At 44.1% G+C, this 25,845-nt stretch overlaps 1 protein-coding gene across 1 annotated transcript in view; it reads right to left on the bottom strand.

The window, feature by feature from the left end:
- The window catches only part of Supt6h (SPT6 homolog, histone chaperone and transcription elongation factor), a 38,237-nt gene that overhangs the window by 9,198 nt on the left and 3,194 nt on the right, over positions 1-25,845 (bottom strand). The window contains exons 2-27 of the mRNA XM_070027303.1: positions 20,578-20,719; positions 19,669-19,824; positions 19,497-19,573; positions 18,944-19,136; positions 18,648-18,732; positions 17,819-18,092; positions 17,280-17,381; positions 16,195-16,311; positions 15,593-15,682; positions 15,272-15,414; positions 14,659-14,807; positions 14,405-14,503; positions 13,655-13,784; positions 13,419-13,569; positions 13,095-13,249; positions 12,714-12,909; positions 11,605-11,744; positions 11,368-11,485; positions 9,986-10,062; positions 9,611-9,746; positions 9,180-9,317; positions 8,935-9,102; positions 7,324-7,451; positions 5,859-6,066; positions 2,339-2,486; positions 1,098-1,240 (exon numbers count right to left, since the gene is read on the bottom strand). Of these exons, the coding sequence (XP_069883404.1) occupies positions 1,098-1,240; positions 2,339-2,486; positions 5,859-6,066; positions 7,324-7,451; positions 8,935-9,102; positions 9,180-9,317; positions 9,611-9,746; positions 9,986-10,062; positions 11,368-11,485; positions 11,605-11,744; positions 12,714-12,909; positions 13,095-13,249; positions 13,419-13,569; positions 13,655-13,784; positions 14,405-14,503; positions 14,659-14,807; positions 15,272-15,414; positions 15,593-15,682; positions 16,195-16,311; positions 17,280-17,381; positions 17,819-18,092; positions 18,648-18,732; positions 18,944-19,136; positions 19,497-19,573; positions 19,669-19,824; positions 20,578-20,686 (3,630 nt within the window). The 5' untranslated portion in view covers positions 20,687-20,719. The remainder of the gene's footprint in view (positions 1-1,097; positions 1,241-2,338; positions 2,487-5,858; positions 6,067-7,323; positions 7,452-8,934; positions 9,103-9,179; positions 9,318-9,610; positions 9,747-9,985; positions 10,063-11,367; positions 11,486-11,604; positions 11,745-12,713; positions 12,910-13,094; positions 13,250-13,418; positions 13,570-13,654; positions 13,785-14,404; positions 14,504-14,658; positions 14,808-15,271; positions 15,415-15,592; positions 15,683-16,194; positions 16,312-17,279; positions 17,382-17,818; positions 18,093-18,647; positions 18,733-18,943; positions 19,137-19,496; positions 19,574-19,668; positions 19,825-20,577; positions 20,720-25,845) is intronic.

Genomic DNA, 25,845 nt, shown 5'->3' with positions numbered 1-25,845 from the left:
GACCTCTAGGCCTGGGTGCTGTCCCTCAGCTCTTCAGCTCAAGGGTAGCCCTCTACCACTTGAGCCACAGTGCCACTTCTGATGTGGTGCTAAGGAATTGAACCCAGGGCCTCATGCATGAGAGGCAAGCACTCTACCGCTGAGCCAGCCCTCAAAGCCCTGGGTTTGATTCCTCAGTACCACATAAACAGAAAAAACCAGAAGTGGCATTGTGGCTCAAGTGATAGGGTGCTGGCCTTGAGCAAAAAAAAAAAATTTTTAAGCTCAGGGATAGTGCCCAAGCCCTGAGTTCAAGCCCCAGGACTGGGGATGGGGGAGTGAGAGAGGAGGGAAGAGGTATCTATGTAAGTCTTCTCAGGATGACTTACTATAGTGGGATGAAATATCCCTTGGCTATCTCAGATCTTGGACAAATCATATCAGATGTTTTTATTGGTTAAGGCTGAGAAACTCTTTTACATCTGCCTAATAAGGTGGCTTCAATGGCTTCTGACCATCAGAAAGGCAGATGCTGTCTGGAAGAATACAGAAAAAAAATAACAGAATTGAAGGAAGCCTGCACATACCTTCTAATAAGTATATACTGGGATACAGCCCATCCTCTAGGTAAAAAAAAAAAAAAATGGCCGGGCGCTGGTGGCTCACGCCTGTAATCCTAGCTACTCAGGAGGCTGAGATCTGAGGATCGCGGTTCAAAGCCAGCCCAGGCAGGAGAGACTGTGAGACTCCTATCTCCAATAAACCATCAGAAAACCGGAAGTGGCGCTGTAGCTCAAGTGGTAGAGCGCTCGCCTTGAGCTGAAGAGCTGAAGGACAGCGCCCAGGCCCAGAGTTCAAGCCCCACGACCGACAAAAAAAAAAAAAAAAAAAAAAGTGTATTCTCATTTTGTTTCTGGAGTGATACACAGAGAATAGGATGAAAGTTTAGGGTTAGGATGACTCTACCAGAATGAATGGCAATGTATAGGTAAATTCTCAGTGGCATAGGGAAGGACTTCCTTAAACCAGCATGTAATCTATCCTTCTTTTTCTGTGTACTTGCTTCTTTTTAGATCACCAAAGAAATTCACTAAAGATGATGACACTGCAGCACCTACCTCACTTAGTTCAGGAAAATTGTCCTGTTGGCAGAAGGGGCATTGCCACAGCCCTGTCTCATCGTTGCGGATGGCTTGGTCATAGCTCTCACCCTGTGGGCGCCTGTGAGCAATGCCAGTGACATTGCAGATGATGAGCTTTCCTACAGGAAAGGAGAGGATGAACAGAGCAGAGAATGGAGAGGTGACCCATTCTTACCAACCCAGTAATGACAGAACTTCTTCTTCTTCTTGTTTTTGTTGGTCGTGGGGCCTGAACTCTGGGCTTGGGTGCTGTCCCTCAGCTCTTCAGCTCAAGGCTAGCACTCTACCACTTGAGCCACAGCGCCATTTCCGCTTTTTTTTCCTGCTTATGTGGTGCTGAGGAATCGAACCCAGGGCCTCATGCATGCAAGGCAAGCACTCTACCACTGAGCCACCTTCCCAGCCCCATGACCGAACTTCTTAATCCCCATTGCTTTTCTTCCTATCTTTGAGAAAGGAGACTTTTTCCTGATTGGATGCTAGGGGACCATGAGGCCCAGAAGAGTCACTTAATGAAGATCCCAATGTAGGCTAGAAGTACAACTTGAATCCAATTCTGACTTCCATATTATGACCTACATTTTCTTGTGTGTGTGGTGGTCTTGGGCCTTGAACTCAGGGCCTAACTAAAGTCCCTTAGCTTCTTTTGCTCAAGGCTAGCACTCTACCACTTGAGCCACAGCTCCACTTCCAGCTCTCTGGGTGGTTAACTGGAAATAGTCATGAAGTTTCTTGTTTGGGCTGGCATTGAACTTCGGTCTTCAAATCTCAGGCTCCTGAGTAGACAGGCTTATAAGCATGTGTCACCAGCACAAGGTCTTTTTCTTTTTTTTTTTGTTGTGGGGCTTGAACTCTGGGCTTGGGTGTTGTCCTTGCGCTCTTCAGCTCAAGGTGAGTGCTCTACTGCTTGAGCCTCAGAGCCACTTCCTGTTTTCTAGTGGTCTATTGGAGATAAGAGTCTCACGGACTTTCTTGCCTGGGCTGCTTAGAACCTCGATGCTCAGATCTCAGCCTCCCGAGTAGCTAGGATGACAGGCCTGAACCACCGGCGCCTGGCTCTTTCTTTTTTTTTTTTTAGATGAGACTCTCTTGTGTTTCTTTTCCTACAATACAAACTTGCCCCATTCTATTGAAATTATTGCCAAGTTTGAGAGCAAAAGCTCCCTGTTCCCCCAAACACATATTCCTTTAACTAAAAATATGACTTCAGAACTTACCAATATAGAAAGTCTCTGGTGTTTCTTTGGTTAACATATTGAAGATTTCTTCTGTATTAGGAGAGCGGTAGGTTGTCCGGAGATCCTTATACCGACAACTCAGCTCTGCTCGGATGTCATAAAGAGTGATGTGTTTATCACCATAGCCCTGGGGGAAGAAGGTCATCAGAAAAAGCCTTCAAACTATTCTCTAACCTGCTCTTTGCTGAAACCTCATGGAAGGTTTCAATAAAAGAAGTAGGACAATTGGCTCCTATCTGGGCCTCTCCTCTTTTTTTCCCCCCTGGATGTGGGGCATGAACTCTGGACCTGGGTGCTGCTGTTCCTGAGCTCTTCAGCTCAAGGCTAGCACTCTACCACTTGAGCCACCGTGCCACTTCTGGCTTTCTCTGTTTATGTGGTACTGAGGAATTGAACCCAGGGCTTAATGCATGCTAGACAAGCATTCTACCATTCAGCTACATTCCCAGCCCTGGGCCTCTCTTCTTTTCCTTCAATATTTATTACCGGTAGCTGGGGGCATGGCTCAAGAGATAAAGCACCTACTTAGCAATCCTAAGGCTTTAAGTTTAAATCTCAATATGAAAAAGAAGGGGGAATAAAACTCAACAATTTTTACTAAAGGAAAATTTCCTCTACTTTAAAAAATTTTCTAAGCTGGGCGCTGGTGGCTCACGCCTGTAATCCTAGCTACTCAGGAGGCTGAGATCTGAGGATCGTGGTTCAAAGCCAGCCCGGGCAGGAGAGACCGTGAGACTCCTATCTCCAATAAACCACCAGAAAACCGGAAGTGGCGCTGTAGCTCAAGTGGTAGAGCGCTCGCCTTGAGCTGAAGAGCTGAGGGACAGCGCCCAGGCCTAGAGTTCAAGCCCCACGACCAAAAAAAAAAAAAAAAAAAAAAAAAAGAAAAAAGAAAAAATTTCCTTTCTGGTATTAGGGTTTGAACTCAGAGCCTGTGTTTGTTTGCTAGGCAAGTACTCTACCATTTGAATCTGCCCTATTTATTTTTTCAGGTAGGGTCACATGATTTTTGCTTGAGGCCAGCCGAAGATTCTCCTACTTATTTTCTGTTTAGCTGGGATGCCAAGTACGTATGCTACCAGGCCTGGTTTACTGGTTCAAACAGGATCTTATTTCACCATGTCCAACTTTTTTTAAAGATGGTATTGGAGTCTGAACTCAGGGATTTGAGTTTGTTATGTAGGCACCTGATACTCTTTTTTAATTTATTTTTTTGCCAGTTGTGGGACTTGAACTCAGGGAACTGTCTCTGAGCTTCTTTTGCTCAAGGCTAAAACTCTAAAACTTGAGCCATAGTGCCATTTCTGGCTTTTTCTGTTTATATGGTACTGAGGAATCTAACCCAGGGCTTCATGCATGCTTAGTAAGCACTCTACCAATAAGCCACATACCCAGCCCCAGCACTTTACTCTTTGACCCATACCTCTAGTCTTTTTTTTTTTGGTCGGTCATGGAGCTTGAACTCTGGGCCTGGGTGCTGTCCTTCAGCTCTTCAGCTCAAGGCAAGTGCTCTACCACTTGAGCTACAGTGCCACTTCCGGTTTTCTGGTGGTTTATTGGAGATAGGAGTCTCATGGTCTCTCCTGCCCGGGCTGGCTTTGAACCACGATCCTCAGATCTCAGCCTCCTGAGTAGCTAGGATTACAGGCGTGAGCCACCAGCGCCCGGCCCAAACCTCTAGTCTTTTTTCTCCTAGTTTTATTTCATTTATTCATTTTTGTGCTGGTACTGGGGAGGCTCTTAACCTCAAGATTTAGGCACTGCACCTTAGCTTTTTTGCTCAAGGATAACATTTTACCATTTGACTAGAGATAAGAGTCTTACAAAAATTTTGCCTGGTAGCTAGAATTACAGGCCTGAGTTACTTTTTTTTTTTGTTCAGTCACGTGGCTTGAACTCTGGGCCTGGGTGCGTCCCTGAGCTCTTCAGCTCAAAGTGAACACTCTACCACTAGAGCCACAGCACCACTTCCATTTTTCTGGTGGTTAACTGGAGATAAGAATGTCATGAGGGCTGGGAAGGTGGCTCAGTGGTAGAGTGCTTGCCTTACATGCATGAGGCTCTGGGTTCAATTCCTCAGTAGCACATAAGCAGAAAAAAGCCGGAAGTGGCATGGTGGCTCAAGAAGTAGAGCGCTAGCCTTGAGCTGAAGAACTGAGGGACAGCACCTAGGCTCAGAGTTCAGGCTCCACAACTGACCAAAAATAAATAAATAAAAAGAATCTCATGAATTTTTCTGCCTTGGCTGGCTTTGAACCTCGATCCTTAGATCTTAGTTTTCTGAGTAGCTAGGATTACACATGTGAGCCACCAGCGTTCAGCTGACAGTTATTTTTGATTGTTCTTTCTTGGATTTTAAAACTTGTTACCTGGGCTCTGCCAGAGTTTCAGTCACAGCTCCATTTCTAGCTTTATAATTAAAGATGAGAGGCTACAGAGTTTCCTGTCCAGCTGTTTTTGAATTGCAACCCTCAGATCTCAACATCCTGGGTAGCGAGTATTATAGGTACAAGCCACTGATGCATGGCTTTTTTTTTTTTTTTTTTTTGGTCAGTCATGGGGCTTGAACGCTGGGCCTGGGTGCTATCCCTCAGCTCTTCAGCTCAAGGCGAGCACTCTACCATTTGAATCACAGCGCCACTTCCATTTTTTGAGTGGTTTATTGGAGATAAGAGTCTCCTGGACTTTCCTGCCCAGGCTAGCTTTGAACCTTGATCCTCAGATCTCAGCCTCCTGAGTAGCTAGGATTATAGGCGTGAGCAACCAGCCCCTGGCCAGGCATGGCTTTTTTTTTTTTTGTTGGTTGTGGGACTTGAACTTAGGACCTGGGCTCTGTACCTGAGCCTCTTTGTGCTCAAGGCGAGCACTCTTACCACTTGGGCCACAGTGCCACTTCTAGTTTTTGAGAGGTTAATTGGAGATAAGAGTCTCACTGGAACTTTTCTGCCCTGGCTGGTTTTGAATTGTGATCCTCAGATCTCAGACTCCTGAGTAGGTAGGATTACAGGCGTGAGCCATTGGCACCTGGCATGGCTTCCCCCCACACTTAAAAAAAAAAAAAAAAAAAGATGATGCATCACTGCATTACCCAGGTTGCCCTTGTGATCTTCCTGCTGAGTAGCAAGGAGGCACTTGTAACTAACTGTTTTTGCCTCACAAAAGGTTGTTTTTGAAGCTAGCAATGCTTCATGAAAACATAAACAAATGCAAACCTTTGCTGTCAGAAAGGAAGAAAGAGGGTTCAGAAGGAAACTTTAGTACTGACATAGGTCCCATCTCTCACAATTACAGTCAAAACATTTGAGGCTTTTCTGGCTCCTTAATAAGAAGACAAACAGTCCCTGGAGAAAGCCAGCAACATACAGACAGGGAAGAGGCAGGCTCAAGCCTGTAATCTAATAGTATCAGGGTTTCTCTGGATACTTGCTCAAGACAAACTCTCTTACCTAGGCCATTAGGACTGGTTCTTTACTACCAGACCTTCCACACTGTCACTTACCTGCCTCTCTAGTTCTTCGGCAAAGGCATCAAGATCTAAATCCTTGAGTCGTTCTGGGTTTTCCAAGATTTCTTCAAGGGCTCCTGCAGGATTAGCATCCTCAGCAGATTCATCATATTCCAGGGCATCTACTGCCATCTTCCTGGCCCATTCATAGGTCTCAGGGTGGACACGGGAACCATCAAGGACCTCAATGTATGAATCAGTGCTGAAGAAAAGGAAAAAAGGGGCAGGATATAGAACAAGAAGTCTCTAGTAACAACCCAAATTTCACCAATGGGGAACTGGTTAAATAAACCAGGGTACCTCCATATGATGGATACTGTACAGTCATTAAAAAGAATGAGGTAGATAGATCTGTGTGCTGACATGGGAAGATGGCCATGATGTACTGATATGTGGAAAATGCACTGCAAAACACTATGAATCATATGATCCCATTTTTTTTTTTGGTAGCAAATGGGTAGTTAGTAAATGCATAGCAAAATTAAAATTTAGAAAAAACTAGTATACATAAAAATTGTTATGGTAGTTATCTCTGGGGAGTGGGGTTATGGGGGACTTCCACTTTCTGCATAATATTTCTTTATGTTGAATTTTATATAATGAACTAATATGAATCTTATAAGAAGATAAAACAAGAAGGGGGAAAAAGACCTGAGAATTTGCTGACAGCTGTTTTCCCCCATAAAGCCTTCCCAGGCTAGTCTTGCCCGTGCACTCACATGGACCTATGTTATTCGTGGAGTGTTACAGCAAAGCTGAGTGGAAAATGAAGTTTTAGAACTTGAAGCCTATTCCCCACTGACTTCCATTACTGAATTGAGGAGCTATGTGCCCGTGGAAAAGATCCTCCAAAGACTGAGTTGATAACTTCTGGAGAGGAAGAGGTCAATAGTGAAGTCCAAAGTCCAAGTGAATAGAACTTTCTCTCAAAAACATCATCTTAAAACATAACAATCACTCTCCCCCTTCTGTACCTCTTCACACCCACACTATTTTCCACTCCCCACATTCTTCCCACCCTTATCTGGATGCAACAAACCACAGTAACAAAATCTTGTGTTTTGTCCTAGGCCCTGAATTCACAAACTAAATTCGTTCTTTTATTTCTCTCAGATGAACTAAGCCTCACATAATTGAACCGATCTTTTCCATAGGTCAGCGGCTCTTGAACTGAATAAAGACTCCTTACCTTTTCTTTAAAGCATTTCCTAATTTAGAGGTTGGATATGTAGCTCAGAGGATGAGCACTTGCCTAGCAAGTGAAAGACCCTAGGTTTGATCCTTACCATAAAACAAACCAAAAAGAAAAACAACAAAAAACAAAATAAAAACAAACCAATCCAAAACAAAAAATGTTCTAATTTAAATGGCTTGGGGCTCTTTGATAACACTAATCTCTTGAAACTGCAAATCAAAGCCCACAGGAATTCTCCTGGTTCATCTAGGCAGAGGGCATCACCTGTCCCCCAGGGAGGCTGTGTCAATCTTGAGGAAGCCAGCACAATTCATGAAGACTTTGGGACCCATGTGGCACATGGTGACCAGCTGTGTTCGGCTCTCAAGTCGAGTGTTGTTTTGCTTCAGGATCTAGAGGAGAGGGCTGGAGTGAGCCATGGTAAGCGGTTAAGCAGGCCTCATCTCCCTAGCCTGCTTCCCTGATGGCCCTTGCTGACCCTCCATTTTAGAATCTATTTTTACTCAGCTATTTAAATGAGCATTACCATAATATTATCTCACTAAAATGTTATTAATAAATTACACTATGTCATTACAGACTATATGCAACTAAAGAACTGCTTAAGAGTCATACAAATATACGCTATAGGAAAAAACTTACATTATGAAAATATACCAATTTTTTAAGTAGTTTCCACTGATTAAAATTCTTTTTCTTCCCAATGGAAAAAACTCCAGTCAGCTGGGTGGTAGCGAGTAGTTGATCCCTATCTGTAATCTTAGCTACTTAGGAGGCTGAGACCTAAGACTGAGTGAGGTTTGAAGCTAACTGGTCGCTGTCCCTCAGCTCTTCAGCTCAAGGCTAGTGCTCTACCTCTTGAGCCACAGCGCCACTTCCAACTTTTTCCATTTATGTGGTGCTGAGGAATCGAACCCAGGGCCTCACGCATGTGAGGCAAGCACTCCACCACAAAGCCACCTTCTTAGCCCTCTATGAGACTCCTATCTCCAGTTAACCATCAATATGCTGCGTGGAGGTGTGGCTCAAGTGGTAAATGGCTAGCTTTGAGTAAAAAAGCCACGTGAGAGTGGGTGACCCTGAATTGAAGTTCCAGTACACACACGTAAACATATACATACACGTACACACACATACACAAACTCTTTTACTCCCACCCTCCCAACGTTCCACAGTCCTGAGATTTGTGTCCAATCCAATATTTCTGGCTTTGTGTGTGTGTGTACATATAATGTATACATTATATTGACAAAGCTTTTTATGCTCACAGAGCTCTACCATTTGAGCTATACCTCCACTTCTGGCTTTTTGGTGGTTAATTGGAGATACGAGTCTCACATACTATTCTGCCTGGACTGGCTTCAAACTGTGATCACATATCAGCTGCTGTGAAGCTAGGATTACAGGTGTGAGCTACTCTCCTGTTTTATTTTTATTTTTTGGTTGGTCATGGGGCCTGAACTCTGGGTTTGGGCGCTGTGCCTCAGCTCTTCAGCTCAAGGCTATCGTTCTACTGCTTGAGCCACAGTGCCACTTCTGGCCTTTTCTGCTTATGTGGTACTGAGGAATTGAACCCAGGGCCTCATGCATGCGAGGCAAGCACTGTACCACTAAGCCCCCTTCCCAGCCCCTACTTTTTTTTTTTTGGGTCCAGTTGTGGGGCCTGAACTCTGGGCCTGGGCGCTGTCCCTCAGCTCTTCAGCTCAAGGCTAGTGCTCTACCACTTGAGCCACAGTGCCACTTCTGGCTTTTTTCTTTCTGTTTATGTGGTGCTGAGGAATCGAACCCAGGGCCTCATACATGCAAGGCAAGCGCTCTACCACTGAGCCACCTTCCCAGCCCTACTTTTTTATTTTCTGATTCAAACCACCCTACCTTCAGCAGGTGAGTTCCCTTCCGAGGCCCCAGGCCACAGACATATTGGATCAAAGCCTGGCTGTAAGGATGGGCAATGGCACGGTTGACATCAACTCCAACCTCATTGACCCGGTTGATAAATTCACAGTATAAGGCGTTGAGGAGTTCCTCTTTGACAACATGTTCCTATCAACACACAGTAGGTAGGAATAAAATTACTGTGCCTTTCCACCCACATAGCCTACTTGTCAAATCCTACTCACCTGCAAGGGGTGAAACTTGAGACATAGGATGTCTTCATCAGAGCTGCACACCTGGGCAAACTCTATCAAAGGGTCTTGGATGCGCCGGGCCAGGGAGACAGCCTGTCTCAGTACTGGTGGGTAATCCCGGAACTCTGCCTACAGTGAAATGAGGGTTACAGGGCCTTAAGGTTCCCTCAGTGACACTGTCAAAAGGAAATCTAAAACATTTTGACTTGACACAACCTTTCTCTTCTCCTATTGGACCCATTTTCCTAAAACTGCTTTAATCTCTGGAGTTCCCAATCTGAATTGTAACTTAACAAGGAAAAACCTCTATATGATCAGTGAACAGATGGTGTCCTAAGACTGTTAACTTTATTTTCCTATGAAGTCTTTCTGGATTTTCAGCACTGACCAGAGTAGACTCTAGGGCAGAGTTCCAGTATTACCTCTGACTTCTTGCTGTTCATATAAAGAATGGCCAATTCATTATCGACCAGCTCCACTCCAATAGAAGAGAGTTGTTGGCCTTGGTCCAGCTCATGCACAATGCGCTTCACGTCCTCAATCAACATCTGGGCATCCCTAGAGGAATAAGGAGTATTGCTCTTTAATGTATTTTCTAAGGTATAGATGGATAGTCACTGAGGTAGGGTAGGGATGAAAGAACTTAATGATAAAGAAGACCATTTTCAGAAATGGCCTGGGTTATCAAAACTATGTAGATACATGCCCACTATGTTATGGGCATATGCTAGATCAACAAGGGATGAGTAACTTTTGAGTAACAGTAACTTTTTAAGCCAGATGCCTTGTGCCTCTACCTGTTCTCTCCTGCAACTGTCACAACATGAGGCTTCTTATTCAGAAGAAATTTCTTTAGAGTTTCAATATCTTGAGCCTGGATTGAAAGAAAATCAGAGTTGAGTGCATCTGTGCATGGGCAAATTTCCAGTAGTTCTCTCTTAAGTAGCATGATATCTTTTTTTTTTTTTTTTTTGCCGGTCATGGGGCCTGAACTCTGGGTCTGGGCACTGTCCCTCAGCTCTTCAGCTCAAGGCTAGCGCTCTACCACTGGAGCCACAGCGCCACTTCCGGCTTTTTCTGTTTATGTGGTGCTGAGAAATCGAACCCAGGGCCTCATGATTGCAAGGCATGCACTCTACCACTGAGCTACCTTCCCAGCCCAGTAGCATGATATCTTATAAGACTGCAGAAGAGCAAAAGCTGGAAGGGTCTAAGAGATTGTGTGGTCCATGGTATCATCAAGAGATATTTCTAACTTTCTCCTGACAGATAATTGACTTAGGTAAAACCTACTTCTGCTTAATCATCTAATTAGAATTCATCTTGTACTACTCTTGGTCAGATCTAAAGATTAGTCAGTTAGGAAATCAAGACTTGCTGTAAAACAAGAATTACTAGATTCTGGCTGGGTGCTGGTGGCTCATGTCTGTAATCCTAGCTACACAGGAAGTTCAGATCTGAGGATCGTGATTCAACCAGCCCTGGGAAGGAAAGTCAGTGAGATTCTTATCTCCAATTAACCACCAGAAAACTGGAAGTGGCACTGTGGCTCAAGTGGTAGAATGCTTGCCTTGATTTTTTTTTTTTTTTGAGTCTCAGATGCCAAGATCCAGTGGTACTTGTGACCTTATTTTGGGGGTAGAGGATGGGGGTCAAGATTCAGGGATTTGATGGGGCTGGGAAGGTGGCTCAGTGGTAGAGTGCTTGCCTTGCATGCCTGAGGCCCTGGGTTCGATTCCTCAGCACCACATAAGCAAAAAGAAAAAAGCCAGAAGTGGCGCTGTGGCTCAAGTGGTAGAGCGCTAGCCTTGAGCTGAAGAGCTGAGGGACAACGCCCAGGCCCAGAGTTCAAGCCCCATGACAGGACCCAAAAAAAAAGGAGGTGCTCAAAGGCTGAAGTAGGGAAAAGGTTGCTTAACACCCTAGTGGCTTTCAGCTCCTGGAACAGTCTGACCCAGATGCCATCAAGAATAGAGGAAGCCATGGCAGCTCCAGAAGCACACAAGAACCAGCAGCTGGCTGCAAGCCCAAAGTCAACTCTCACCACATAACTCCAGTGCCATCTACTGCCCATAGATGAGAGAACGACTCCAGATTGCTTAGATCTTAATATTTATCCCACTGAATTACAACATTTACTCTAGATGCACACTTGCTAACCCCTACTCCAGAGACTTGCCTTCTTTTCTCGCTCTTCCTCTCTCCATGCAGTTCGCCGTTTGGTAAAATGGGGCAGCCGGAGGAAGTCTGTCACTTCTCCTTCACCATTGACCAGGGCACAGAATACAGGGTGATCTCTGCCAGCCAGCCAGACAAACAAAAGAAGTGCAATAGTCAGCAGTATAAGAATGAGAGAAGGATGAAATGAGGAAGAAAGGTAAGAGGCAGTACTGGACAGACAGGTATGGGCCATTACCTGGCAGAGGAGAAAGCAATGCCTAGGACTCGAATGCCCTTCCCTTGGTTCTCATCCATAAAGTCATCATCTTCCTCTACTTGCTGATCTGGTCGGTAGGGTGCTACCCTCAGCCAGTTGTAGAGCTTTCGGCTACAGGCCTATGGAGAAGATACACTAATATTATGATCACTGGTCAATAAATGTATGAAGGTATTTATGTGTGCATAGGCTCCTAGTCCCTGGCAGGCTTACACTACTGAAAGGCATACTTTGTTTTTTTGGGGGGGCCAGTACTAGGGCTTGGAACTCAGGGGTTCATGCTCTTCCTTAGCTTTTTGCTTAAGGGTGATGCTCTATTCCCTTGAGCCACCCCTCAACTTTGGGCATTTTGCTGGTTTTGCTGGTTAACTGGAGTTAAGAGTATCATGGTCTTTTCTGCCTGAACTGGCTTTGAACTATGATCCTCAGACCTTACCCTCCTGGGTAGCTAGGATTACAGGCCCGAGTCACCAACACTTGGCTCATACTGTCCTAAAAACAGGACAGTACACAGAAGATAGAAACATAAGTAAGTAGTGCTTGCATAAATTCAAGAAGAGGGTGTAGGGGCAGGGTGGGGGGAGTGTAGTCATGGAGATGGGAGGGCAGGGATTGTAGGGGAAAAACAAAGGAGGAGGCAACAATGCTTGACAAGAAATGTACTCATTACCTTGCTCATGTAATCGTAACCCATCTCTATGGTATTTTCACAATAAAAAAACTTACTAAAAAAAAAAAAAAAGGGGGGTGTACCCCTGTGGTACAGCACTTGTTAGGCCTTGGGCTATACCCCTAATACCACTATCAAATAAACATATAAAGACAGATATATGAAAGAGAATCTGTCCTTACTTTTTTTTTTTTTTTTTTTTTGGGGGGGGGGGTCCGGCCGTGGGGCCTGAATTCTGGGTCTGGGCGCTGTCCCTCAGCTCTTCACCTCAAGGCTAGTGCTCTACCATGGAGCCACAACACCACTTCTGGCTTCTTTTTTTTTCTGCTTATGTGGTGCTGAGGAATTGAACCCAGGGCCTCATGCATGCAAGGCAAGTGCTCTACCACTGAGCCACCTTCCCAGCCCCTGTCCTTACTTTTATAACGTATTCCTTGGCCTCAGCCAGCAGCTTGTTCTTGAGTTCTTTGGCCATTTGCACATAAAGGAACTGCTGTAATGCTCGCTCAATGGCCATTGTGCGTTGCCGGTTCCACTCTTGTACCTGGTGACTGAACTCATCTCGGTAGTAAAATTGTTTGATCTCTTCAAAATATGTCTGGTCATTGCCATAGCTGAGAAGAGATACAGAACTGTGGTGTCAGGGATGGAGAAAAAGCAACACCCAGATTTCCATGAAAACCATGAGACAGCCAGGGTTAGTGGCTTGCTCAACTCTAAAATGGTAGTTCACATTCCTAAGATAGTTTCCCTCCATCAACCTTCCCCAAAGATCTTTTAGAAGCCTAGCTCTGCTTACCCTTCAACTCCCTTCATATCTATGCTGATGTCAATGGTGAGTAGTCCTTCATCTTCAGCCAGGCCTATCTTCAGGAACTGGTCATCTCTCAGTTCTTTAACAGGCTTATTCTTTAAGTATTTAAAGGAATAGGCATAGTGGGCCTCATCCACATCCTGTACACATCAAGAGGGAATCATCAGTCTATGGTAGGCAGGGCGTGGCTCTGGGGGAAAAGGCTAACTTTGGGCTCCAGGTACATAGCTCAACTAGTAGAAGGTACAAGACTCAGTTCAATCTAACAGCAAGGCCATATCCTGCATCAAAGTCCTTTACCCAGCTCACCTTTCTACCTTTCTTGGTAGGAGTTATATTTAGCTTGGCTCTCTCCTGGAAGGTCTGCCTCAGCACCTGTCGAACAAGGGGTTCCCGGGCGATCTGTAATGCTACCATGTAGCGGGCACCTTCTAGCACAGCTTCTGGAGTGGGGAACTGGCTGTGAGGAAAACAGCAGAGCTGTAGGATGATGGTGTCTTGGACCTCAGGCCCCTTCTCCTGCCAGACACCTGCTGCATGCCTACCTGCAAACATAATCCTTGGCCAGCTCTAAGGGTTCAGCAGGGAATTGCTCTGTCTCATGCCGCTGATAGCTGTCCCGGAGGTTCTCCCCAAACTGCTCAGGAGTAAGCCCAAACTTTTTGGCCAAGCCATCTAAGGAAAATTGAGTGAAAAGTAAGGTAGAGGATGAGTTCTTAGTCTAGAGTAGCAGCTTTGGACTTAAAATGGACATGAAAGCTGGGAGCTGGGCACTGGTGGCTCATTCCTGTAATCCTAGCTACTCAGGAGGCTGAGATCTGAGGATTGCGGTTCAAAGCCAGCCTGGGCAGAAAAGTGCATGAGACTCTTATCTCCAATAAACCACTCAGAAAACTGGAAGTGGTGCTGTGGCTCAAGTGGCAGAGCGCTAGCCTTGAGCTGAAGAGTTGAGGGACAGCGCCCAGGCCCAGAGTTCAAGCCCTACAACTGACCAAAAAAAAGAAAGGACATGAAAGCAGCATTAAGGCCATCAGACAACAATGAAAAAATGGAGTAGCAGTATCTGAGAGGTTCTAATTACTTCAGAAACTTAGGGCTGCACCATGGTAAAGGAGGGGTGGGTATGGGCTTGATACTGTTTCTAGGAAGTCATAAAGTAGATTAGGTTAATTAAGTATTGGAAGAAAGACTGATGCAGATATTCTTTCCTCTATTTCCTACCAGTTTTTCTCCTGGGTACCTCCTCTTGCATAAGGCTAGAATGCCCAAGTCCCAAGAAACTGGCTGTTACTTACCTAGCCCCGCACTCTGGCAGATGGTATACATGTCTCGACGGGAGGCTTGCTTGAGCTCTGGCCCCCTCTGTTCCTCATCTTCTGCTTCCTCACCTTCCCCTGTAAAGAAAATTAGAAGGAAGTTAGGCTTTAGTTTCTAATTTCACATGAGGATTGAAGAGACATGCCAAGAAGCCCCTAAGGGTACTCAGCCAAAGGTACTTTTGGAGATACTCTGGCTGATAAGTATCGTGGTTTTCTTTCTCAGCACTCACCTTCTTCATCTCCCTCCTCCCTTACACGCTTCAGCTTCTTGCGGCTAGCCTTTGCAGCATTTTGCATCTTGGGGATGTCCCGACCATAGTACAGCAGGAAATGGTTGTAGACATCTTTCAGCTCATCCATTGACTGTACATCTTTGAGCCTGAAAGAAAGGGATACGATCTCAGTCATCACTGTGGATGGGGTATGCCACAGTTTTGCTACCAAGAGTCTAATTCTTAGGAAGCAAGATGCCAACTAACACATGCACCAGCATTCTGCAATCATATAGATGTAACAATTTGGATACCAGTGGCTCACTGTAATCCTAGCTGCTCCAGAAGCTGAGATTTGAGGAGTATGGTTTGAAGCCAGCCTGGGCAGGAAAGTTTGTGAACTTTTATGTCCAATTAACCACAAATAAGCCAGAGTGAAGCTGTGGCTTTTATCAACAGCTAATATGAAGAACTAAAATGAATGTGTTATAAAAATTACTTCTCATGTGCAAACAAGTTGGGATTTCTTAGGGATGGACCCTATGCTGTGAATCCTGTAAGGAAACACTACTCCTGGGACACCTGCCTTAGTCTGAGGGCTCCCTGTAATGAAAAGCCCTGCAAGCCCTACCTCTCCATGTCTGTCGTGTCCAGGGCCCGGATGCCATCAGCCAAAGGTTTGTCAGGATCAGCAGATATTTGTTCATACTGATAAGCCTGCATCTTCTCAAATAACCGTGTTAGGTTCTCTTTGCGGATCCTCAGCTGAGTCCACTAGGATGAGAGTAAGGAGTGGCGGTTAGCCTGCAGTTGCAAGGCTGGGTGCTTTGTTCTCTTATCAAGAGACCTGTTGTGGGGAGCTTGGTAGGCCTGAGTGGGAATAGTTTTATAGTATTCTTGTAGTAACGGTACCCAACCTGGTCTGCACATGAGGGCCATGTATCTACATTACCTTTTCATCCCACTGCCATACCCTCCATAGGTCATTGATGTGTAATTCAGGTTCCACATACTCTTTTCGGTAGAAGGCAATAAAAGGCACCTAGGGTAGCAAGGAAACTGAAGTCATATAGAAGAAAGATCTGCAAGGATAGCTACAGAAAATTCAACAGTTGCAAGCATAACTTCCACACAGGCAACCCAGAGCAATGCTTTCTTCAACAGGGGAAGACAATATTATAGCTAAGTAGCCCTGTTCTCTTAATGATTAGTGTCTTAGTTGGTCCTAATATTTCCTGAGTTAAAGACCCACTTCTAAGAGTTGGGAATGGGTTTGACCTACTTAGGTACCTCCCTTTCTTTTATCCTTTAATTGAAATTCTTTTTTTGGTTGATCGTGGGCCTTGAACTCTGGGCCTGGGCACTATCCCTCAGCTCTTCAGCTCAAGGCTAGCACTCTACCACTTGAGCTAGTGTCACTTCTGGCTTTTTCTGTTTATGTGGTGCTGAGGAATTGAACCCAGGGCCTCATACATGCGAGGCAAGCACTCTACCACTGAGCCACGTTCCCAGCTCTTTAATTGAAATTCTAACCACTAGAGCTTGAGGTGCTACCTCAAAATGCTGATTTCGCATGAAGCCTAGGGCCTCCTTGATCTTCTGAATGGTGCTAGGCCCTTTACGACTGAAACTGCTGCTTGGTTGTCCCCGGTCTAGGTAATCACAGCTTTCCTACAGTAGGAAAAAACAAACAACGCAACCCAGTAAGACACTGTTACTTACTTTTGCTTTGTCTTACCACAAAAATCAGTTAAATAATACAGAATACCTTGTCTGAAAAAAAATCTAAAATGTATAAACATGTAGATACATGGGGCAGAGAAGGGGAGAAGTGACTTCACAGTTTAATCAAATGGCTTCTGATTCATGTCAAAAGCTAAGGATTGCAGCCAGGCACCAGTGGCTGTTGCCTATAATCCTAGATTTTTTTTTTTTGGTTGGCAGTGGGGCCTGAACTCTGGGCCTGGGCACTGTCCCTCAGCACTTCAGCTCAAGGTTGCGCCATAGCGCCACTTTTGGCTTTTTCTGCTTATGTAGTGCTGAGGAATCAAACCTAGGGCCTCATGCATACAAGGCAAGCGCTCTACCACTAAACCACCTTCCCAGCCCCAATCCTAGCTATTAAGGAGGTAGAAATCAGAAGAATTTCAGTTCTAGACCAGTCAAGACAAAAAAGTTCATTAGACCTCACCTTAACAGAAAAAGCTAGGCATGGTGGTGCATGCCTATTAATTGTAGCTAAGGTAGGAAGTATAAAAAGGATAATCATAGTCCTGCAGCCAAGACAAAAATCAAGACCTTATCTCAAAATAGCCAGAACAAAAAGAGCTATAGGCAGAGTACCTATGCAGCAATGTGAAGCCCTGAGCTTATATCCCAGTACCAGCCAAGTGCTGGTGGCTCATGTCTGCATTTCTGGAAAATTGTAGTTCAAAGCCTGCCTGGGTAGAAAAGTTCACTGTACTCCATCTCCAAAATAACTAGCACAAAAACAGGGCTGAAAGTATAGCTCAGGTGAAAGAATGACAACAAGTATGAGACATGAGTTCTAGTACTGTCACAAAAAAACAAAATAAAACAAAACCCAATACCACACCAAAAATAAATCCACAAAAACCTCTAAGATCTCATTTGAGTACCTGTAAAGAAATGGTTGGTGTGGCAAAGGCATTTCTGTAGATCCAGTCAGCTTCTTCTTCTAGTTCATCATCTTCAGCCCCCTTGACTGGGATGGAACGGAGCTGCAATGGAAAACAAGGTGAGACTGGCTGTATCTAGGGAAGACGCTCATTTATACCCAACTATTGAGAGGGGTTTGGGCGAACAAGAGGGGTTTGGGTGGGAATAAATTGTTGTCAAGTATGAGATTCAAACAGTGAAACCTCTTGAAATAATATTAGAAATCCAGGAGGCAGGTCAGGAAGCGATGAGGGTGAGTACATTGTATACATGAGTGAAAATGTCACAATGAAATTCCTTCTTGTATATAGCTGATATAAGCTAAAAAAGAAAAGAATATCATTTCAAGAACTATAAGCAGGGTTCTAATCTACCTTCCTTCCTCTAAGACCTGGACATGGGTTGCTCAACATTGTTTAGTGTCAAATGGCTGTAAGATTGTTTCTTGATTACAAAGTGATAGCAGATCCCCAGAAGGCAGAAGATTGTAGTTTCTTACCTGGAACCTTTCAGGAAGGTCAGTGGCTCTGATTTCATTGTCCTGATCTGTGAGATGGCTGCTTTCCAGCTCACTGGGCTCATACATCTCAAAGATGCTCCTGCGGCTTACACGCTTCTTAGTGGTTTTCTTTGGGCGCACTCGGATTTCACCCTCAGTCTCATCATCCTCATATTCATACTCTTCTTCCAGTTCTTCATCATATTCATTGTATTTCTCAAATTCATCATAGTCAAAGTCCACACCAAAGATCTCCTGGGCTTCTTGCAAGGCTCTGTGAGAACAAGAGGCTCAGGATCAGATGAGGGAAGAACATAAAATATGTCCCAGTGACTAAGAAGATGAAGAAAGGAGAACCATATTCACTGTTGAGTAGTGAAGATGGAGGATACTACTAGGCAAAATATTCTTTATCAGTATTCCTACCAATGACAAGAATAGAACAGCAATAAGGCAGATAGGCCCATACCCTACTCAGTGAATCTACTTTCTGCTAAGACATTACAGCATTCCCTTATAGTAAAAGCTTTCAAACTTTTAAACTCTGATCCAGGCACAAAATTAAATTTAGAAGGCCAATCCAGAAATGAATAAAAATGAGAGTTGCAGGTGGAAGAGGGATGCTGGAGCCCTGCTTATATGGGACTCCATTCTAATTTCTTAGAGAGCTCTGAGGGCTTGCAGGAGTGGGTGGAAGTCACGGGTAGTGACTTTAAGGCACAGAAGCAAAAAAGCCAAGAGCCATGTCTCATTGGTAGAAGCCTTTGTCCTCCTACCTAAGTGATCCCAATAAAGCCTTTATCAGCACCATGTATCAGACCCCACTCACGCATCTGTGTATCCAGGAAGTTTTTTCCGCCACTTAGGTTTCTTCAGAGGCTGCCCATCATCATCCACGATGAAGTCGTCAATATCTAGGTAGGAAGGGACAGGTGAATGTTTAGTCAGGGACTGAGCCTGGGCTGAATAGCTTTAGTTCCTTCCAGTAAGAAGGGCAGGGTGATTTCTAAAAGGGAATTCCCTTGTGTCAAATGCTAGTGACTGTGGAATGGTTTACCATACTGTTCCTACAAAGATACCAGAAAATACCCCCAAATCATCTAAACACTGCCCAGTGCTACATACCTGATTCTTCATCATCTTCCTCCTCTTCCTCTGGAGGAGCCATGGGGGCCTCCACAGCCTCCTGTCCTTCTTCCCCTTCCCCATCCTGGAAGATTTCCTCTGCAATAGCCTCTTTTTCATGTTCCTCCTTGCCATACTCCTCTTCATCATCATCTTCATCATCTGACATCTTTTTGACACGTCGGTACTTTTGCTGGTGGTGAGAAAGCTTGCTTTGTCAGGATCTGAGGAGTTTGCCCAAAGGATATCCACTCTCCCAATCTCATTTCCATCTTCCTACACAATTATACTTGCCATAGGTGATAGGAAAGAACATGCTGAATGATGCTCTTTCAGACCCAAGGACCACCTTGCAAAATGATAAGCCTTTATCCAATAGGCACCCAGATATGGGACACAAACCCAGGCTCCACAATACTCTAATATTGAACAGCTTTCTCTTTCTTAGGTTCCCCAAAATGTTGAGGATGTGCCTCTTCTCCCAAGAAGACAGTTTCGAAGAGGTTTTTCTTTGTCCCCAGGGACAAGGATAAAACAGTACAAAAATACTCACTCCTCGTTTAAGTTTGACACCCAAATTCTCCTCGATGAGGTCAAAATCATCATCCTCCAGGCGGTCATCAAAAGAGGCTAAAGAAAACAAAGTGTTACCCATAGCAGCTGGGAGATCCCTTCCCCACTGCAACTTCCACCTGTCTCATCTGCCCTGAAAATATACTACTCACTGCGTTTTCTCTTCTTGTGGCCAACATCATCTTCTGAATCTCCAGAATCACTGCCCTCCTCCTCCCCTTCATCTTCATCATCATCATCATTGATAAATCCTTTCAGATTGCCTTGCTCATCTTGATCATCTAGGTTCTCTTCCTCTTCCTCCTCATCTGGAATCATGCAGGTTTCAAGACATGGAGATCAGGGATTAGGCAGGGAATGCAGCAGAGCCACCTGCTTAACTGCAATTGTCTATCTGCCAAACTTAACGAACCAAGTGCCATGTTCACTCTTCTGCTTCATGTAAAGGCATAAAACATGGTTATCAACTTGAAGCACCAGCAACTACAAAGGATAGTTCCTTTCCCATGTTCACCATCTGTCTTTAGGAAAGACAATCTTCCTAATTATTTTGCCTCCTTTATAGCTTTATATCTACCAATAAGCTATTTCCCTCAGTTTATAATCTTAGCAGCTACATTCTTTCCTTAAACTTCTGATAAAACATTTCCCTTGTCTCCTTTAAAATTATCTCACAGTTCTACTCTAATGATCCCAAAGGGTGGGCTTGACCAGAGATATAAGTAACTGGGTGCATAAACACAGCAAGGGCTAAAATCAGGAAATATTATGCACAGATTCACTTACTGGGTTATTGTTTGTTCCCACCCATTGAATATAAACACCCACTAATATATGCAGTAGTGAGTCTTTGTTTTGTCTTCCTAGTTCTAGGCACAGTCCTTGGTATACAGCAGATAGCATAGATGCTCTAAGCATTTTCTAAGAATGACTGAATGTTCTCAAGCTGGTACCTCATGTGTGAGAACTTCTGTGCTCAGCCTGAGCCTTTCATCAGCAAGAATCCAACTATCCAAAGCTTAGCAATAGTGGGGAGAAGCTTGAGACTGGGGCCTCCTCACCATCATCTTCCTCTTCCACAAACTTCTTGGTGACTCTGGGCACCACTTCTCCTTCATCATTGTATTCTTCTTCTGATTCCTCAGCTTCACTTTCCACAAAATCAGACATTGCTGTAGCTCCTTACAGCCTACCTGAAGAAGACTAGGGAAGGGGAAGGGATGAGGAAAAGATTAGGCATGTGATTTTTATTTTGTTTTGTTTTGTTTTGTTTTGCCAGTCGTGGAGCTTGAACTCTGGGCTTGGGCACTGTCCCTGCATTCTTCAGCTCAAGGCCGAGCACTCTACCACTTGAGCCACAGCGCCACTTCCAGTTTTCTAGCGGTTTATTGGAGATAAAGAGTCTCATGGACTTTCCTGCCCGGGCTGGCTTTGAACGGAGATCCTCAGATCTCAGCCTTCTGAGTGGCTAGGATTACAGGCATGAGCCACCAGCGCCCGGCTATGGAGGACTCTTACATCTTCACAGAAAATGTTTTTTAGCTATCTGCTCCAATTCTGTCCACTCAAATCATTTCCAATTGAGTAAGATCCAGATGGCTGGATCTAAGAGTATAGCTCAGTGATATAACATCTGCACAAGGTCTTGGCTTGATCCTTTGTCAACCAGGAAACAAACAAAATCAACCTTTCTCCATCTTTTCTATTTCTCATTCCTCACAGGTGCAATCCTCTTACATGTACTTAAAAAAATTATGTCTAGGACTTGTATATGTGAATGGGTGGATGAGAAAACTAATAGGTCCCTTAGCTTTTTGTGCTCAAGGCTGATACTTTACCATTTCAGCCATACCTCTGCTTTTGGTGGTTAACTGGAGATAAGAGTGTCATACATTTTCCTGTCCAGATATGAGCCTCCTTAATATCTAGAATTACAGGTGTGAGCCACTGGGGCCTGGATCATAGTTTATTTTAAGCTATCAGTGTTTGTTTTTTTTTTTTTTGCCAGTCCTGGAGCTTGAACTCATGACCTGGGCACCGTCCCTGAGCTTGGCACTTTACCATTTGAACCACAGGGCCCCTTCTGCCTTTTTATGTTTATATAGTACTGAGGAATTGAACCTAGGGCTTCATGCATGCTAGGCAAGCACTCTTATCACTAAGCCACATTCCAAGCCCATGAATTCAGTTTTGTTTTTTTTTTGGGGGGGTCTGGTCATGGGGCCTGAACTCTGGGCCTGGGCGCTGTCCCTCAGCTCTTCAGCTCAAGGCTAGCACTCTACCACTTAAGCCACAGCGCCACTTCCAGCTTTTTTTTTTCTTTTTGCTTATGTGGTGCTGAGGAATCGAACCCAGGGCCTCAGGCATGCAAGGCAAGCACTCTACCACTGAGCCACCTCCCCCCCACCCCCCCGTGAATTCAGGTTTTAAGACCCTATACCTTCAAATCAGATGCCAACTCCTGTTAATTGCTAACCATATGCCTTCAGCCTACTTAACAGACAGACATAAGACTGCCAACCTGATTAAAAAAAAAAAAGTGGCCTTCCTCAGTCCTGGGGGTAATCAGTGTCCTGTGTTGCATTCAGCTTGGAGAGAAAGCTATGTTCTCTCCCCTACTAGCATAGGTCAGTAATAAAGCACAAACAATGCTATAGTTGGGAAATGCTTCCAGTCTAGCTAAATGCCAAGATTTCCAGGTATGCTAGAAGCAATCCCAACCTGCATTTGTAGGACCTAGATGTGCAGAGTGCTGCAACAGCACTGAAAGCTAAAAATGCCAAGCAGCAACTACTCTAGAACAAAGACAAGAATTACCTGTTTGCATAAGGTTATTATTAATATTTATCTGGGACAAGCCTGATACAGTTTGGATTTTGCATTTAACATTTTTACTCTTCAAAAATTCCCCTACATTCAGACTGAACATTAAATTTGTAATTGATATAGTTTTTCTAGTGAGTTGTTAGAGTGGAAAAGTTCCTTCAGACAGAATCACAGCTGCATCTGTGTAAGATGTAGCTCAAAGGAAGAGGCTGGTGGTTACCATGACAGTATCTGGAACAGGAATGGAGCTAGGATCAGACTGCCACAGGGGAGGGCCTTTACAGTTTCTCCCTTTAAACAAGAAGTTATAAGAGCCAATTAAGGGGAGACCAGACTTAAAGAGACCTAGTCTGTTAATTCCTTCTACAATAGAGCTTCAATTAACATTCTTTTTTTTTTTTTTTTTTTTAGGGCCAAGCTCTGTGCTAGGCCTTGAGCATGTAAAAATGAGTAAATAAGCTTCCTACTCTGGAGCTCACAATCTTCCTCAAAAACAAAGAAACAAGGGCTGGGAAGGTAGCTCAGTGGTAGAGTGTTTGCCATGCATGTATGAAGTCCTGGGTTTGATTCCTCAGCACCACATAAGCAGAAAAAGCCAGAAGTAGCACTGTGGCTCAAGTGGTAGAGTACTGGTCTTGAGCTCACCCAGGCCCAGAGTTCAGGCCCCACAACCAATCAAGAAAAAAGAAAGAAACAAACTTAAAATCTTGTAAATAAAATTATGACAAAACATGATTGAGGCTGGGGGTGTAGCTTAGTAGAGTGTCTACTAGGGACTATATCTCCAACAAATAAAAGCAAAATGAAAACAAAAGCACTATAATTAATGTTATATGCTAGGAAGATGAGGGTAATCTGAAGACAGATTGGGGAATACCTCAGAAAAGATGAGTTAAGAGGTAAGAATGTAGTCTGGAAAAAGACACATTGACAAAATCTTGGTTTGAAAGAGTCTGGTCATTTGAGGAATGGCCTTAGCAGTTTGCTATGCAGTTTAAATCACATTTCTCACTCTGTATTTTGTAATCAAGGCCTAGGTTTATTTGAGAGGTAGTAATGAGTGAATAGCCATTCAAAAAAAAAAAAACCCTAAGAGTTTAGCAAGTACAAAACTTCAGTAAATAACATTTCAGTTGACTTAAATTCTCTTAAATTGAGGATATAGAACTGTTATAAAGAAACGTAATCACTCAGCCAACGACAAATGCTGGAGGGGATGCGGAGAAAGAGGAACCCTATTACACTGCTGGTGGGAATGTACACTTATGCAACCACTTTGGAAAGCAGTCTGGAGGGTCCTCAGAAAGCTAAATATTGACCTCCCTTATGACACAGTCATACCACTTCTAGGCATCTATCCTGAACAACAGGAACCAGTATACAAGGACACATGTACCTCCATGTTTATTGCAGCACTGTTCACAATAGCCAGGATATAGAAACAACCCAGATGTCCCACCACAGATGAATGGATCCAAAAATTGTGGTATCTATACACCATGGAATATTATGCAGCCATTAGAAAGGATGGATGGAGCTAGAAGAAATCATGTTGAGCAAGGTAAGCCAAGAGCAAAGAGACAAACAGCACATGGTCTCCCCGATAAGTGGATGTTAAATCCAAAATGTAAGGTGATACAACAAAATTAACAAGACTTAAGAAACAAAGGACTTCCAACTCATCTGGTCGAATCACTACTAAATAACCCCATGCTGCTCATCACATATATGGTATACATGTGCACACCGGAGGGAAACCAGGAGGAGGACACAGAACTAGAGGGAATCAGGGAAAACCATACAACAGCGGGACCCATAGCTGCACTGGACATTGATCAAAATGAATGAAGCAACTCAATGGCAGTGATGGGAAGGAGGGAACAAGTGGGAAAGAGGGAACAGCTGATATTATGCAAAACAAAAGAAATGTACATATCACCCAATGTGGAAGAAATAAGTATTGCAAAGCCCATAGAACTCATAAATGTTATAGACCATGATAGACAACTTGCCCCATGAAAGTCAGAACATGTTTGTGACTTTAACTATCCCACAATACTGTGAAATTTGGGGAATTATGTAACCACTTAATCACAATAAAGAATTTGAAAAAAAAAAAAGAAACGTAATCACACCAAACCAGTATGTTGAAATAGGCCAGGTGTGGTGAGGGATGCCTATAATCCCAGCTACTGCGAGGCATAGGTAGTAAGATCACCATCTAATACAAACCCAGGGAAAAATGTGAAAACTTATTTTAAACAACTAAACCAAGAGGACTGAAAGCAAAATTCATGTGGTAGAGTCCCTGTCTAGCAAAGGCAAAGCCCTCAATTCAAATTCCATACTACCAAAAATAAAATACAGTTCCAGGCATGATGGCACATACCTATAAGGGGAGGCTGAAGGCAAGAGGAAGCCAAGGCAACTTGGAGGTCACCCTGGCCTCAAAAACAACAACAAAACCTCAAATACAAATAAAAGCACAGATGAGGATACTATATGGGATCCCATAATATGGAAACCTAACTTGGTTTTGACCTGAAGAGTGAGGAGGAGCTTGCTCAAGCATGGAATGAAGGTCCTGGAAAGCCACTGGGGTTATTATTAATTTTGTGTGTGTGTGTGTGGGGGAGGCCAATCCTGGGGCTTAAACTCAGGGCCTGGGCACTGCCCCTGAGTTTTTGTGCTCAAGGTTAGTACTCTAGTATTCGAGACACAGCTTCAGTTCTGGCTTTTTTGTTGACTTTCCTGCCTGTTGCTGGCTTCCAATCTCAACTCTCAGATCTCAGCCTCCAGAGTGGTAGATTACAGGTGTGAGCCATCAGCACTTGGCCACGCCTCTGGAATTTTAAGTGGAGAAATGATACTGTCTAACTTGACAGGATCCTGGTAGATGGAAACTGGATGGGATGAGAATTTAAGTAGCATCATAGGGAAAATATTGTGGTAGACCAAGGAAAGGATGATGGTGGCTTAGAATAGGTTGGTAGCAGTGTAGAAAAGACAGGTTTGACATATATTTTGGAGGTAAAAGTTATAGGACTTATTGAAAGGTTGGGAAAGAGGAGTAAGAAAAAGTAATCAGCCGGGCGCTGGTGGCTCACGCCTGTAATCCTAGCTACTCAGGAGGCTGAGATCTGAGGATCGCAGTTCAAAGCCAGCCGGGGCAGGAGAGACAGTGAGACTCCTATCTCCAATAACCACCAGAAAAACCGGAAGTGGCGCTGTAGCTCAAGTGGTAGAGTGCTCGCCTTGAGCTGAAGAGCTGAGGGACAGTGCCCAGGCCCAGTTCAAGCCCCACGGCCGACCAAAAAGAAAAAAAAAAAAAAAAAAAAAGAAAGAAAAAATAATCAAAGACGATTCTTGGAGGTTTGGTTTTAGTAATCATGTGGATGTGAATACCACCTGTGAGATGGGAAACACTAGGTTTGGAATGATGAGAAACCATTAATTTTCTTTTGGTTATGTTAGCTCTGGGTTGCCTAGGACATATCCAAGTG

Source organism: Dipodomys merriami, unplaced genomic scaffold, assembly GCF_024711535.1.
Source record: "Dipodomys merriami isolate MVZ:Mamm:240054 unplaced genomic scaffold, mDipMer1.0.p SCAF_19, whole genome shotgun sequence".
NCBI lineage: Eukaryota > Metazoa > Chordata > Mammalia > Rodentia > Heteromyidae > Dipodomys > Dipodomys merriami.
This window is presented reverse-complemented; position numbering and strand designations above follow the sequence as displayed.